The 14,390-nt window shown below is 50.5% G+C and overlaps 1 protein-coding gene across 3 annotated transcripts in view; it reads left to right on the top strand.

Moving 5' to 3' along the window:
• Positions 1-14,390, top strand: part of CEP128 (centrosomal protein 128) — a 418,732-nt gene that overhangs the window by 285,540 nt on the left and 118,802 nt on the right. For all 3 annotated transcript variants that reach the window (XM_050953220.1, XM_050953226.1, XM_050953223.1), the window contains one exon: positions 11,377-11,426. In XM_050953220.1, the coding sequence (XP_050809177.1) occupies positions 11,377-11,426 (50 nt within the window). The remainder of the gene's footprint in view (positions 1-11,376; positions 11,427-14,390) is intronic.

Below are 14,390 nucleotides of genomic sequence, written 5' to 3'. Positions count from 1 at the left end.
GGTAAGGGTAATTAACCATTGGACCAATTTATCAATGGTTGTAGTGAATTTTCCATCACTAGTAATTTTTAAATCATGATTGGATGTTTTTTTCTAAAAAGTATGCTCTAGGAATTATTTTGGGGAAGTTTTATGACCTGTGTTACACAGGAGGTCAGTCTAGATCAGTGGTTCCCAAACTGGGGTTCACGAAATGTTACGAGGGTTCTTGAGGGGAAAAGAATCCCTAATGGTGGACAGAGCTGTCCCTAGGGATCCTGGGCAGCATGGGGCCAGCAGCTCAAAGCCCCTGGACTTCCAAGAGCTAAGCGGATGAAAGCAAACATTTAACCGGTTGGATCACAGAACCCCCCTTGGGAGCTGCCACCTGATGTACCAAAACTACTTCTGCCCCTGCTTTCCTGCCCTATCAGCTTAGGACTTCAGTGCCCTGCCTGGTTTGAGCCAGACTCGCTAGCCTGCTGCAAACCCAGACCCAGGTCTGAATCACATCCCCTAACAACTGTAGGCTTACCTGAAAGCAGCTAACAGAAGTGTTCTTGCCTTTAACACTCAGATGCCCAACTCCCAATGGGATTTAAACCCAAATAAATCCATTTTACCCTGTCTAAAACTACCCTGATAGCACTTTCCAAATCAACCAGTGCCTTGGTCTCTACCCCATTTAGTTTAGCTGGTCTGGTGTACATATGTGGGGTTAGTGAGACCCCCCACAAGATGGATTATAGAAAATATAAAAAAAAATTAGGGAGCATGGGTCTGCCCAGTTCCCCAGGTTACACGGCATAGGCTCCTCAGCATTGGGACACTGTGCAGCTATGTGTCCCCACTCCCTGCAGGCATAACATCTGTATGGAGCCCTAGGCGTTCCCCAGTCTTTTGGTCTAACATCACGATCCTCTTTTCCCTCAATGCTCCGACTCTTTGTAGCCTCTGATGGGCCTTCAGCCCTTCTCTTTTTCCACCTGGGCCCTCCTGGTGGCCCAGTCATCCGAGCTTTAGGGCTTAGTGCTGCTAGTTTAACCCGGGGTGCCTCTTCCTTAACTGGTCGGGTCAGCTCCCTCACAGTCCTTTGCCTCTCTACTAGGGCGACAACCTCGTCATAAGTGAAGAGTTTATTCTGGCTTACCTGGGAGCAGGTTGTACAGGAATGAGTAGAAGGGCTGCTACTAAAACCATTGGTATTTTGGTAAACTCCCTCAAAACTGTCAATGGGACAAAAGAGAAGGCTTTTGGCTGGAAGATTCCCTTGTAATAGTAGAAGTACACGTACCACTAGTGACGCTCTGATATGGGTATGTTGAGAGAGATTTGCTATTGTGGGTTTTAGAGATTCCATCTGAAATCTTGCCGCCTTGTGTATTTTCTGAATGATGTTGGTCCTGTCCGATTTTCTCATCTCTTTTTTGATTTTGGAGAGCAACTGTCTCTGGGCTCCAATCCATAACAAAGGAGAGATGACTTGAGTCACTCTCAGGTGCTGATGTCTTGACTTTAGTTTCAGGGATATGATAAGCTTGTCTTAGGGGTTTTTTTCTGACAGCTCTATCAGAAACCCCATTTGAACTGTCTGAATCACCCCATCGATCCCAGATATTCCTCTCCCTCTCCTCTAGTGTGACCCTTCCTCTAAAGGGTGTTCTCCCAGAGTCATGCAGTGGTTTGATTGTTCTTTGATTGGTCTGGAATACTACTCTGTGTCCCTTCTTCTGCTGAAACTATTTCTATTCCAAGGGGGTAATCATGGTTTTGGATTGGAAACGAGTGATGGCCACCAAAAAAAGACGGTTACTTACCTTTGTAACTGTTGTTCTTCGAGATGTGTTGCTCATATCCATTCCAGTTAGGTGTGTGCGCCGCGCGTGCACATTCGTCGGAAAACTTTTACCCTAGCAACTCGGTGGGCCGGCAGGTCGCCCCCTAGAGTGGCGCCATCATGGCGCTTGATATATATCCCTGCCGGCCCACCCGCTCCTCAGTTCCTTCTTGCCGGCTACTCCGACAGTGGGGAAGGAGGGCGGGTGTGGAATGGATATGAGCAACACATCTCGAAGAACAACAGTTACAAAGGTAAGTAACCGTCTTTTCTTCTTCGAGTGATTGCTCATATCCATTCCAGTTAGGTGAATCCCAAGCCTTATGTAGGCGGTGGGGTCGGAGTGAAATGTGGCAGAATGAAAACTGCTGAGCCAGAGGCTACAGCATCTCCTGACTGTTGAACCAGGGCATACTGCGAAGCAAAGGTATGGACCGAGGACCAATGGAGCTGCGCGACAGATCTCGTGGGTAGGAACACGAGCCAGCAAGGCGGCAGATGAAGCCTGAGCCCTGGTAAACTGTACGATGATGTGGCTTGGGGAAATATGAGCCAAATCATAACAAGTTCGGAAGTCTGCCATCACCCGAGATGTGATCCTCTGAGAGGAAAACAAGCAAGCCCTCCCTTTGGCCCGCTACCGTGACAGAGCTGGGGCACCTTACGAAATGGTTCTGGCAGCGCAATATAAATGCGAGCACTCCACAGATGTCCAAGGAGTGCAATGGTTGTGCCCATTGCGTTGAGCTGTGGGTAACATGAAAGGCCGAAACCACCTTAGGGAGGAAAGCCGGGTGCGGTCATAACTGCACCTTGTCTTTGTGAAACCTAGTGTACAGCGGAACCCTCGTAAGAGCTCTGAGCTCGGAGACGCGTCTGGCCGATGTAACAGCTACGAGGAAAGTTTGTCGTCCAAGACGGGTATATCAGAGGGCCAGTCGTGAACGGCTCGACTGGGGGAGACATAAGTCTGATTAAAACTAGGTTGAGGTCCCAGGTTGGGGCTGGCGGCGCACCCGAGGGTGCAAGCTCTCCAAGCCCTTGAGGGATCTCGAACCCATAGAGCATGAGAACACGGAACGTCCACCTTAGCCTGGCTGGAAGGTAGAGATGGTTGCTGAGTGTATCCTCAGCGATGATACCGCCAGGACCTGCCGCTGAAGGCCAGAGGTAGGCCAAATAGAGGGGGTCGAGACCTCAGCAGGAGCAAGATCGAGCGTATTGCAGCTGTAGAAGAAATGCTTCCACCTGGCCCGGTACGTTGACCAGGTGGAAGGCTTCCTGTCACCCCGGTTCAGTTACGCAGCGGCCACACCGTGAGGCGAAGAGGCTGCAGGTCCGAGTGACGAAGCCTGTTGTTGCCCTGAGTGATGAGGTCTGGGTGGGGTGGCAGGGTAATTGGGTCTGTTATTGACAGGCCGAGCAACGTGGTATATCAGTGCTGCCTGGACCACTCTGGAGTGATCATGATGATGCGCGCTCTGCCCCTGCGGAGTTTGAGCAGGACCTAATGAACCAGTGGGAACAGTGGGAAGGCATAATGGAGTTGGCCTTTCCACGGCATCAGGAATGCGCCCAAGACCGATCCTGAGGAGAGACCTTGGAAGGAGCAGAACATCTGGCATTTTCTGCTCTCTCGGTGAGCGAACAGGTCTATGTGAGGAAACATCTCCGCTACTGGACAGCAGAACGCCTCACATGGGGCAGAGTGATCACTCGTAAGACAGGAAAGACCTGCTGAGTCCAAGCGCCAAGACGTTCCGAACGCCTGGGAGAAAGGACGTCACCAGCTCCATCGAGTAGGCCATGCAAAAGTCCCGGAAATGGATGGCCTTCTGACAAAAAAAGGGGGGGGGGGAGGACCATGTCCCTCCCTGGATACTTATGAAGCACATGGCCGCTGTGTTGGCTGTAAACACCGAGATACAACGGCCTCGCAGCTGCCGCTGGAACCCCTGGTACGCCAGGCGGACTACTCTCATTTTTGGGGCATTGATGTGGAATGCCAGCTCCCGAGAAGACCAAAGGCCTTAAGCTCGGAGGTGACCGTGAGCACTTGAGCAGAGAGATGATGCGTCCGTCGTCAGGGGCAGTGAGGGCTGGGGCGGAGGAAACCGCCTCCCTGCCCACACCAGGGAGGGAGTTAGCCACCACTCTAGGGAGCCTAAGGTGCTCGAGGGAACGGTGACTACCATGACCATTGGCTCCCTGTCCGGGTGGTACGCCGAGGTGAGTCGGACTTGGAAAGGACGGAGGCGGAGCTTGGCATGTTTGGTTACCAACTTGCGGGCAACCATGGACCCAGGAGACTGAGACAAGTACGAGCCGAGGTCGTTGGGAAAGCCTGCAGACCTCAGATGATTGTTGCCATCGCCTAAAACCGCAGTTGTGATAAGCAGGCTCCGGCTAGGTAGGAGACCAAGATAGCTCCTAGGAAGTCCAACCTCTGCGTGGGAACCAGAGTGGATTGCTCTATAGTAATCATCAGGCCTCGACCTGTGAATAAGACCGTGACGATGCCCACGCGCTGAGTGGTTTGTGTCTCAGAGTCTCCTCGGATAAGCGAATCGTCCAGATACGGAAAAACGCATATCCGACATCAGCAAAGGTAGGCGGCGACTATGGCCGTAAACCAGAAGTACTGACAGTCAGCTAGAAAGCGGAGGTATCTCCTGTGCGGAGGGAAGATGGCGTAGCGAAAGTACGCGTCCTTCATATCCAGGGCGGCATAGTAGCCCCCAGGAGGCAAGGATGGAATAATGGTTCCCAGGGATACCGTGCAGAACTTCAACCTTATCCTAAACCGGTTGAGTCCGTGCAGGACTAGGAAGGTCTGAGACCTGCGTTCGAGTGGGGAACTAGGGCATAACGGGAGTAAAACCCCTTGCCCCTTTCGTCCATCGGCGTCTGCACCTCTTGTACGAGGAATTGCTCGTGAGAGGGGTCCCTGAACGGGGACAGGGCTGGAATAAATTAGAGGTGGTATCTATGTTCCACCGTGCGCAGGATCTAGCGATCTGAAATTAACTAGGGCCACGCCAGGAGAAAGCGGGATTGGGATCCCGGTCTGTGACTGGTACACCGCCCTCAGGCGCACCTTGGAAGGTTCGTCTGCGACCGCCTTGGCCTCGCCGTTTGCCAAAGTCCTGTCTCTGGCTAGGCACAGAGTATGGCGGGTGGGGGCAGAAAGGCCTGCGTTTGGTCGCTGGCAAATGCATGCTGAGAGAGCGCATTAGGACCCTATCGTCCATTAGGCTTGGCAGCCTGGGGCTGTCTTTGCCGTGAAAGGCCTTTACCACAAAGGGTAAATCCTGAATGGCATACTGCAGCTCCGGCCGGAGGTTTAAAACCTGGAGCCATGAGATGCACCTCATGGCGACACCAAAGGCCAGAGTCCTGGCTGCAGAGTCTGCTGCATCGAACGAGGCCTGGAGGGATGCTCTGGGTACCTTTTTCTTTTCCCCCGTCCTCCAAGACGGCAGCGAACTCTTGGCCGGTTTCGGGGCTGGCGCCCGCTGGCCATCATATCAGAATCGTGGTCCTGAGCATAAGATCTGCGCATGTGGGATGACACGCATGCGTGTCCGGATGGCCATGGAGGTACTAAAAGAAGGCACAGGCAGAGTCTCTGACTCTATCGGACCTTGCCCAACTCGGCACCGGGAACCGGCACCGGGATGCGTACCGGTACCTGGAACGAGATCCAGACCCGCAACCAGAATGGTGCCTGGAGGTCGACCGAGATCTCGAGGCTCGGGGAGAGGCTACAGGAGTCAAGGTACCTGTCGCGGTGCCGGGAGTCGGAACGGTGCCGATAGCGGGTCGGCGAATGGGATACCGACCGGTGCAGCGAGTGCGACTAGTACCGATGAGGAAAACAGCACCGGGACTGCAAGTGGTGTCGGGCGTGCCGACAGGATCTGGAGTGTCTGCGGGACCGTGATCATGAACGGTGCCGCTCTGCTGTGCTGACAGAGGATGGTCACATGAAGAGACTGTATTACCCGCACCGGCGGTGCCGGGGTCAGGCAGCATCGACTCTGTCATGGCAATGAGATCCCTCGCCATTGGTAATGCCTCCAGCATGGAGGGAACAGCAGGCTCAACCACAGTGCATACTGGGGAGCTGTCAGGCACCGGATTCGAAGGCACTCATGGGACCGGGATCGACGGTACCGAGGTCGTCAGAGCTTCGGTGGGCGTCGGTGCCGGGCGATCCGAGTTAGATGAGCTGTGTGGCTGCGGTGCCGTCGGCACGGAAGCAGCAGGAGCAATAAGCTCAACCACGGCGCGCGCCAGGGAGCCGTCAGGCACCGGATTCCACGGCCCTTGTGGGACTGGAATCGACGGTGCCGACGTTGTCGGTGCCTCAGAGGTGTCGGTGCCGGGCAATCCGACTTAGACGAGCTGGCTGCGGCGCCGTTGGCACGGAAGCAGCAGGAGCAGTAGCTCAACCACGGCACGTGCCGGGGAGCCGTCAGGCACCGGATTCTACGGCCTTTATGGGACCGGGATCGACGGTGCCGACGTCGTCGGTGTCGCAGCAAGTGTCGGTGCGGGGCGATCCGACTGAGACGAGCTCTCTGGCTGCGGTGCCGTTGGCACGGAAGCAGCAGGAGCAATAGCTCAACCACGGCGCGTGCCGGGGAGCCGTCAGGCACCGGATTCTACGGCCCTTGTGGGACCGGGATCGACGGTGCCGACGTCGTCGGTGCCGCAGCAGGTGCTGGTGCCAGGCGATCCGACTAGACGAGCTCTCTGGCTGCGGTGCCGATGGCACGGAAGCAGCAGGAGCAGTAGCTCAACCACGGCGCGTGCCGGGGAGCCGTCAGGCACCGGATTCTACGGCCCTTGTGCGACCGGGATCGACGGTGCCGACGTCGTTGGTGCCTCAGCAGGTGTCGGTGTCGGGCGATCCGACTTAGACTAGCTCTCTGGCTGCGGTGCAGTCGGCACGGAAGCAGCAGGAGCAGTAAGCTCTACCACGGCGCGTGCCGGGGAGCTGTTAGGCACCGGATTCAATGGCCCTGGGGGACTGGAATCGACGGTGCCGATGTCATCGGTGCCTCTGCAGGTGTCGGTGCCGGGCCATCCGACTTAGGCGAGCTCTCTGGCTGCGATGCAGGTGGCACGGAAGCAGCAGGAGCAGGGGGCTCTACCACGGCGTGTGCCGGGGAGCCGTCAGGCACCAGCAGGAATTGTAGGCTCTCTCAACCTCGGAGGAAGGGAGCGGTGCCGAGTCGACTTCGGTGCCGGCGACGGCCGGTGCCGAAAGGCCTTGGCAGTACCGGCGGAGTCCGGTGCCGAGGAGGCGCTTCTGCCAGCCGTTTGATCATCGCTCGGCGCCCAAGGTGGAGGGGTAAGTGAAAGTCCCGCTCCTTTTTGTTCTCGGCTTAAAAGCCTTGCAAATGGGGTACTTAGCTGTCAAGTGATTCCCTGAGGCACTTCAAACAGGAGTCGTGTGGATCTCCCTTCGGCATCGGCTTCTGGCAGGCCGAGCCCATTTTAAAACCCGGTGAGCCGTGCATGGGCTCCGGCACCGGGTTCATGGAAGGGGCTACTTCCTGAACCCCGCTAACAATTATCAATCTAACTATGTTAGCAGAGAAAAAAACGTATAACTATACAAATATATATATAAAGGAATTATAACTGTATAACTATATACGAGAACTACGAGTAGCTAGGGAAGTGGAGGTCAGCTAAGCCGCGCTCCACTGTTCCAACGACCGACACGGGCGGTAAGAAGGAACTGAGGAGCGGGTGGGCCGGCAGGGATATATATCAAGCGCCATGATGGCGCCACTCTAGGGGGCGACCTGCCGGCCCACCGAGTTGCTAGGGTAAAAGTTTTCCGACGAATGTGCACGCGCGGCGCACACACCTAACTGGAATGGATATGAGCAATCACTCGAAGAAGAAGTTGTCTTTCCAAAAAGGCTTTTTCCACATCCCTTTGTGTTCAGTGTAACAGTAGTGTATAACAAGGACAAATTACTGTTATACTTATTCTCTCCTGGAGTGTGATTCATTGTAACTATCAAGCAGTAGTGGCAAAGGGGGAAATTGAGAAACTTTTACTATGTGTAGCGCTAAATACTGTGGACTGAGTAAGAAAAATAAGAGTACCAAGGAAAGAAGGAAAGGTCTTTTGCATACAGGAAGAATAATTAAATAGCTCTCACTATGGATGCTTTTGGTTCCATGTTGCTCACTGACCTATGTGCCATTGTATGAATGAACTCTTTCTCCCACCAAGTCTGCATAGGTGCTTTTGGACATCTGACAATCCACTGCTCCTTACCTGAGCGGTATCAGGGAGGAGTTGTGAATCTTGAAACCCCAGTTGTACTTTCCCACAAGGCTATTGGGGCAGTTAAAGTTCTCTCAAACCAACATCTTTCCTCATCCCAGCATATCAGAGCACATCTTGGTTCAAAGCCGTCTCTGAATTTGTTGGGATACTCTTTCTGTTTGATGCCAGACTCTGAACTGAGTTTTTTGTCAGTTACAGTAGTTAGAAAGAAAAATGTGTTCAGAACACTCGTTTCTGTTTTTCTTGGGGACTTTGTGAGGTCACCTGTCAAGGTTTCCCAGATAGAACTGTGAACATCACACACTATATCCTGAGTTCAACTGTATTCCCAAAGTACGTGAGTGAAACTAAGAGTAGTGCAACTCATGTGACAAATCGTATGTGGAGCTGAAATAGGCAAGTGCACAGCAACATGAACTGTCAAGTATATTTTGGTGGTTGTTACATAAGTGAATATCAAAATGTAAGATGTCATGGAGCATAGACTGCAAGAGAGTGAGTTCTCCTTTAGTGAGTACTTTTCCTGTCAGGCACTGATCTTTCAGGGAGCTTGCCATTTCCATGATCAAACTTTTTTTAACTCTGTCCTGGTGAAAGGTGATAATTATTATGACTGTGATTAAGACTGCACTTCTATTAATAAACGCAGTTTTCTTCAAGGGGTTGTAACTTGGTCAGAAAAATTTACTCCAGAGTGAACAATGATTTTTAATTGAATATCTTTGATCTCTTTCCTATTTTTAATCAGTTTTCAGAAAAGATCTCTTTTGTCATTTCTGATACAAGTGTTAAAATAAAGAAAAATTAAAGGTAAATATATCTTTTTGTCTGAATTGAACTCTGCCCCATTCAGTGGCTTTCTGAGTCAAATCGCCTTCTTGCAGCTAGTTTTTAATCACTTCAGCAGCCCACGCTTGGCAACATTCTTATCACTGGCACATTTCAGTTTCACAGGGCACATTTTTATGACATTTCATACAAAAACTTGACATCTTTAGCATTGGTTTTCTTTATCAGGTGCTAACACTTCAAGTTGAGCTTATTAACAAGTAACTCAGGGTACGTCTACACTACAGGATTATTCCGATTTTACATAAACCGGTTTTGTAAACCAGGTTGTGTAAAGTCGAGTGCACACGGCCACACAAAGCACAATAATTCGGCGGTGTGCGTCTATGTACCGAGGCTAGCGTCGATTCCTTGTGCGTTGCACAGTGGGTAGCTATCCCATAGTTCCTGCAGTCTCCCCCGCCCATTGGAATTCTGGGTTGAGATCCGAATGCATGATGGTGCAAAAACAGTGTCACGGGTGATTCTGGGTAAATGTCGTCACTCGTTCCTTCCTCCATGAGAGCAACGGCAGACAATCATTTTGCGCTCTTTTTCCCTGGATTGCCCTGACAGACGCCATAGCATGGCAACCATGGAGCCCTTTTTGCCTTTTGTCACTGTCACTGTATGTATACTGGATGTCGCTGACAGAGGTGGTACTGCAGCCCTACAAAGCAGCATTCATTTGCCTTTGAAGGTAGCAGAGATGGTTACCAGTCATTCTGTACCGTCTGCTGTGCCATTGTAAATTGGCGATGAGATGATGGTTATCAATCGTTCTGTACCATCTGCTGCTGTCATGGGTGCTCGTGGCTGACCTTCGCTGAGGTCGGCCGGGGGCGCAAAGACAAAAATGAGAATGAGTCCCCGGTTCATTCCCTCCTTTATGTTTTATCTAAAAATAGAGTCAGTCCTGCCTAGAATATGGGGCAAGTGTACTAGAGAAGCAGTGTATCAGAGAACCAGAGAGCACAGCCGCTGTGTGTCAGATCCCACAGAAATGATGAGCTGCATGCCATTCTAGGGGGTGCCCTTGCAACAACCCCACCTGTTGCTTCCCTTCTCCCCCAACCTTTCAGGGCTACCATTGCAGGGTCCCCCCATTTGTGTGATGAAGTAATAAAGAATGCAGGAATAAGAAACACTGACTTTTTAATGAGATAAAATGAGAGGGAGGCAGCCTCCAGCTGCTGTGATAGTCCAGGCAGGATATTAAACAGTGGCAGGGAGAGGAGCCCAGCATCCCGCTGCTATGATAGTCCAGGCAGTACAGAATCTTTTCTTTAGACATGAAAGGGGTGGGGCTGATGGAGTTCAGCCCCCAGTTGCTATGATGAGGACGGTTACCAACCGTTCTGTACCATCTGCCAGGAATAACTGGGAGTCATTCCTATTTTTACCCAGGTGCCCCCGGCCGACCTCACCTGAGGCCAGCCAGGAGCACTCACGGGCTGATGACGAGGGCGGCTACCAGTCCTACTGCACTGTACCGTCTGCCACCGGGGAAGGGAGGGGAGAGGATGCTGCTGTTCAGTGTCCCAGCACCACGTCTACCAGCAGCATGCAGTAGACATACGGTGACATTGAAAAAAGTCAAGAAACTATTTTTTTCCCTTTTCTTTCACGGGGGGTGGGGGGGGCAGGGGGAGTAAATTGATGAGATATACCCTGAACCACCCCAAACAATGTGTTTGACCCTACAGGCATTGGGAGCTCAGCCAGGAATGCAAATGCTTTTTGGAGACTGCGAGGACTGTGGGATAGCTGGAGTCCTCAGTCCCCCCTCCCTTCCTCCATGAGCATCCATTTGATTCTTTGGCTTTCCGTTACGCTTGTCACAAAGCACTGTGCTGTGGACTCTGTATCATAGCCTGGAGATTTTTTTCAAATGTTTTGGCATTTCGTCTTCTGTAACAGAGCTCTGATAGAACAGATTTGTCTCCCCATACTGCGATCAGATACAGTATCTCCCGTAAGGGCCATGCCGGAGCTCTTTTTGGATTTGGGACTGCATCGCCACCCGTGCTGATCAGAGCTCCACGCTGGGCAAACAGGAAATGTAATTCAAAAGTTCGCGGGGCTTTTCCTGTCTACCTGGCCAGTGTATCCGAGTTCAGATTGCTTTCCAGAGTGGTCACAGTGGTGCACTGTGGGATACCGCCTGGAGGCCAATACCATCGATTTGCAGCCACACTAACCCTAATCCGATATGGTAATACCGATTTCAGCGCTACTCCTCTCGTCGGGGAGGAGTACAGAAACCGGTTTAAAGAGCCCTTTATATCGATATAAAGGGCCTCGTTGTGTGGACGGGTGCAGCGTTAAATCGGTTTAACGCTGCTAAAATCGGTATAAACGCGTAGTGTAGACCAGGCCTCAGTTCTCATTGCTTTCTGTTTTGTCTTTCTTGCAGATCTGCTGGAGAAGACTCACAGGAGAGAGGAAGAAATGGCAGCGCTACAGGTATATCTACTAATTAGACTGGAGAAGCTTTATTTTTTGGTAACCTTCCTCCTTAATGCCTTTCTCCTAAATCCACACAGAGGAAACCCACAGCCACACAGTGACTGCTCACCGGTAAGACTACAATGCTGGATTGCTTTCTTCCAGCCAATAGCTAGACTGATAATAGAGCAGACTTAACTGGCTAGCAGGCTTCCATCTGGTGGTTGTACTTCTTGCTGTCTATTCTATTCATGATGCTACAGCCACCAGTGAGATTCAGCCCAATTACTATTGTTTTCTGTAGGTGGCAAATGCAGTTCATCAGCAAAATGGGTGCTTTCCCTTTGGAGTGAGCCAAGCTGTACTGAATTTGTCACCGTTGGCGGTTGCTCTGTTTATATCATATGTTTGGCCCCTCTCCATGTGGGCATATATATAGGCACAATGCAAATGCAGAGGGGATATTTATGAAAACATTTCTCAATTTTCTTTGCCAGGAAAGCAAATTCCATTACTGGGAAAAGTTAGTTAAAAGACCAGATGTTTCAGAAGAAAATTATAGCGATGTGCACACATATGTAATGTAATAGGTATATGTGTGTCTGTGTATGTTTGTGTTTTTACTCTAGGTCAGAGATTGTCAACCTTCAGCTCGCGGCCCACCAGGTTAAGCCTCCTGGCTGGTCGGGCCAGTTTGTTTACCTGCCACGTCCACAGGTTTGGCCGATAGCAGCTCCCGCTGACCGCAGTTCACCATTCCAGGCCAATGGGGACTGTGAGAAGCCGTGGCCAGCACATCCCTCAGCCCACATCACTTCCCACAGCCCCCATTGGCCTGGAGCGGCGAACCATGGCCAGCAGGAGCCGCGATCAGTCGAACCTGCTGGTGCAGCCGGTAAACAAACCAGCCTGGCCCGCCAGAGTGCTTACCCTGGCAGGCTGCGTGCCAAAGGTTGCCGATCCCTGATCTAGTTCATTAGGTTGATTCCTCTTCTTGGAGTATATTTGTTTTTCCCATAACATCGAGTAAAATCTCAAATGTAGATTCAATTTTCATCCCAGCTAGCTTTGTAAATCTCCATGCAGCCACAGCATGTGTGTGTGTTCTGGCAGCAATGTCCAGTGAAATGTCCATTCAAAGAAATGAAGCCCTAGAGTGTGCCAAGTATGGTCGAATTTCCTATGGCAAACCCTTGCTAGATGTATAGAATTTAGTATGTCATACAGCAGTGAAGTGGTTAACTTTATTAGCAGTTAGTGGTTTACATTAGTCTTGAACCTTTTTAACCTTAGACCCAGCACTGGAATACTATTTAAGCATACCGTAACAGTCACAGAAGGCATGCATTCCTTTGAACTCAAAAGGAATAGGAAGGCAAGAAATAAACCAGTATGGCTAAATGGTGAGGTTCAAGAGGTTTATTCAAGCAAAGCAGGTGTCTTTTAGAAAATGAAAATCAAGCCCATATGAAAACATTTGAGAGGAGCAAAAAATACAGCAGGCAACATGTAGTATGGAAGTTAAAAGGCTTAAATAAAATATGAAAAGCAAATAGTCATAAATATAAAAAACAAATAAGACATAATTAACTATGTCAGAAACAGGAAGATTATTAAAGCAGCTCTAGGTCTGCTGCATTAAAAGGGAGTAAAGGGAGCAATCAAGAAGAATAAGACTATTGTGGAGAAGCTAAAGACTTATCTGCATACATTTTTGCCATGGGGTAGTTAAGGTATCTACTCTTTTTGAATTGCAAAGATGAGATACAGTCAGAAGTTGAGAGGTCAAAAGTAGTAATGCAGAACCAAATTGATAAATTAAGCAACAAGTTACCAGGCCCATGTAGTACACCCAAGAGTTCTGAAGGAATTATGAATTAAGTGTCTGAACTGCAAAATTATCCTTTGACTCTTTGGCTTTACTAAGTTCTGTACTTTTGTTGTTAACTTTATTCAGTGACTCACAATAAACATGAAACTAGTGCTGGTTCTTTTCAGATTTTGTGACTGGTACACTAGCCTTTCCATGTTTTGCCTTGATTCCAAGCTACTGTGCTGTGCCTTTTTGACTCTCTCCTGCCCACTTATTTTTCATTTTCATTTTCTTGGACTGCCGTAGATGCTCCAAACTGTAGTGTCTTTTGAACAAGTCAAGCTTCATTGTGCGTAGGAGAATGCACAATTAAAAGGGAGGTTTTGGACAATAAAGCCAAGATCTTTAGAAGGTGGTATTTTTATTGATAAACTGGAACAGTTGCCTGAAAAGATTGGGAAACACAATTTGATACCTTGTCGACACTGGAAATTTCAGCCACTGATGAATCTACACTAGTGCAAACCCCTTAGTATAGATGTACTGTACTGGTGTAAACTCTGAAACAAGTTGCTGGCTAGGAGAAACAAGCCAGGCCCCTGTTAGCCCTGCAGGCCTGGGTAGCCAGCCTTCCCTATAAAGCTGGCTAAGAGACAGGAAGGAGAGGGAGACAAGAAAGGGAGGAGGGTGGGCTCTAGATCCCTGCTGGCTGGGTAGCTAGTAGTCTCCAAGAGTCTTGGTCTCTGTAAATACTTGTAAATAGTAGGTGGTGGGAATGGACACAAACAATAAAAGGACACGGGTGCTGCACCTCAGTTGGTCTCTGGGTGTTTTGGGGGCCTAAGCCGGTGAGGACCAGGTTACACATGGGGGCTTATCCGGGATATGACACCAGCAACTGTGGTTGGCGGCCCTGGAGATGGAAGAGACCCTAAAATGGGTGGTGAAGCTGCAGGAGGAGATGCAGCAGGCCCTGGTCAATGTCCAGTTGTCCCAGCAGACTAAGAAGCAGGCGTTCCTGACCTGGCAGGCAGAACAACAACAAAGTCTGCAGGACTTTCTCAGGGAGCAGACCAATACTCAAGCGCACCTCCTACAGTGGCTGGTGAGTCCTGCGGTGGGTGAGAGCACCCGGGCTCCGGGCTGGGGACTATGCAAGATGAGCCCAG

The sequence above is a fragment of the Gopherus flavomarginatus genome, chromosome 5 (assembly GCF_025201925.1).
Source record: "Gopherus flavomarginatus isolate rGopFla2 chromosome 5, rGopFla2.mat.asm, whole genome shotgun sequence".
NCBI classification, from domain to species: domain Eukaryota; kingdom Metazoa; phylum Chordata; order Testudines; family Testudinidae; genus Gopherus; species Gopherus flavomarginatus.
The sequence above is the reverse complement of the archived record's forward strand: the minus strand, read 5'-3'. Positions and strand labels throughout refer to the sequence as shown.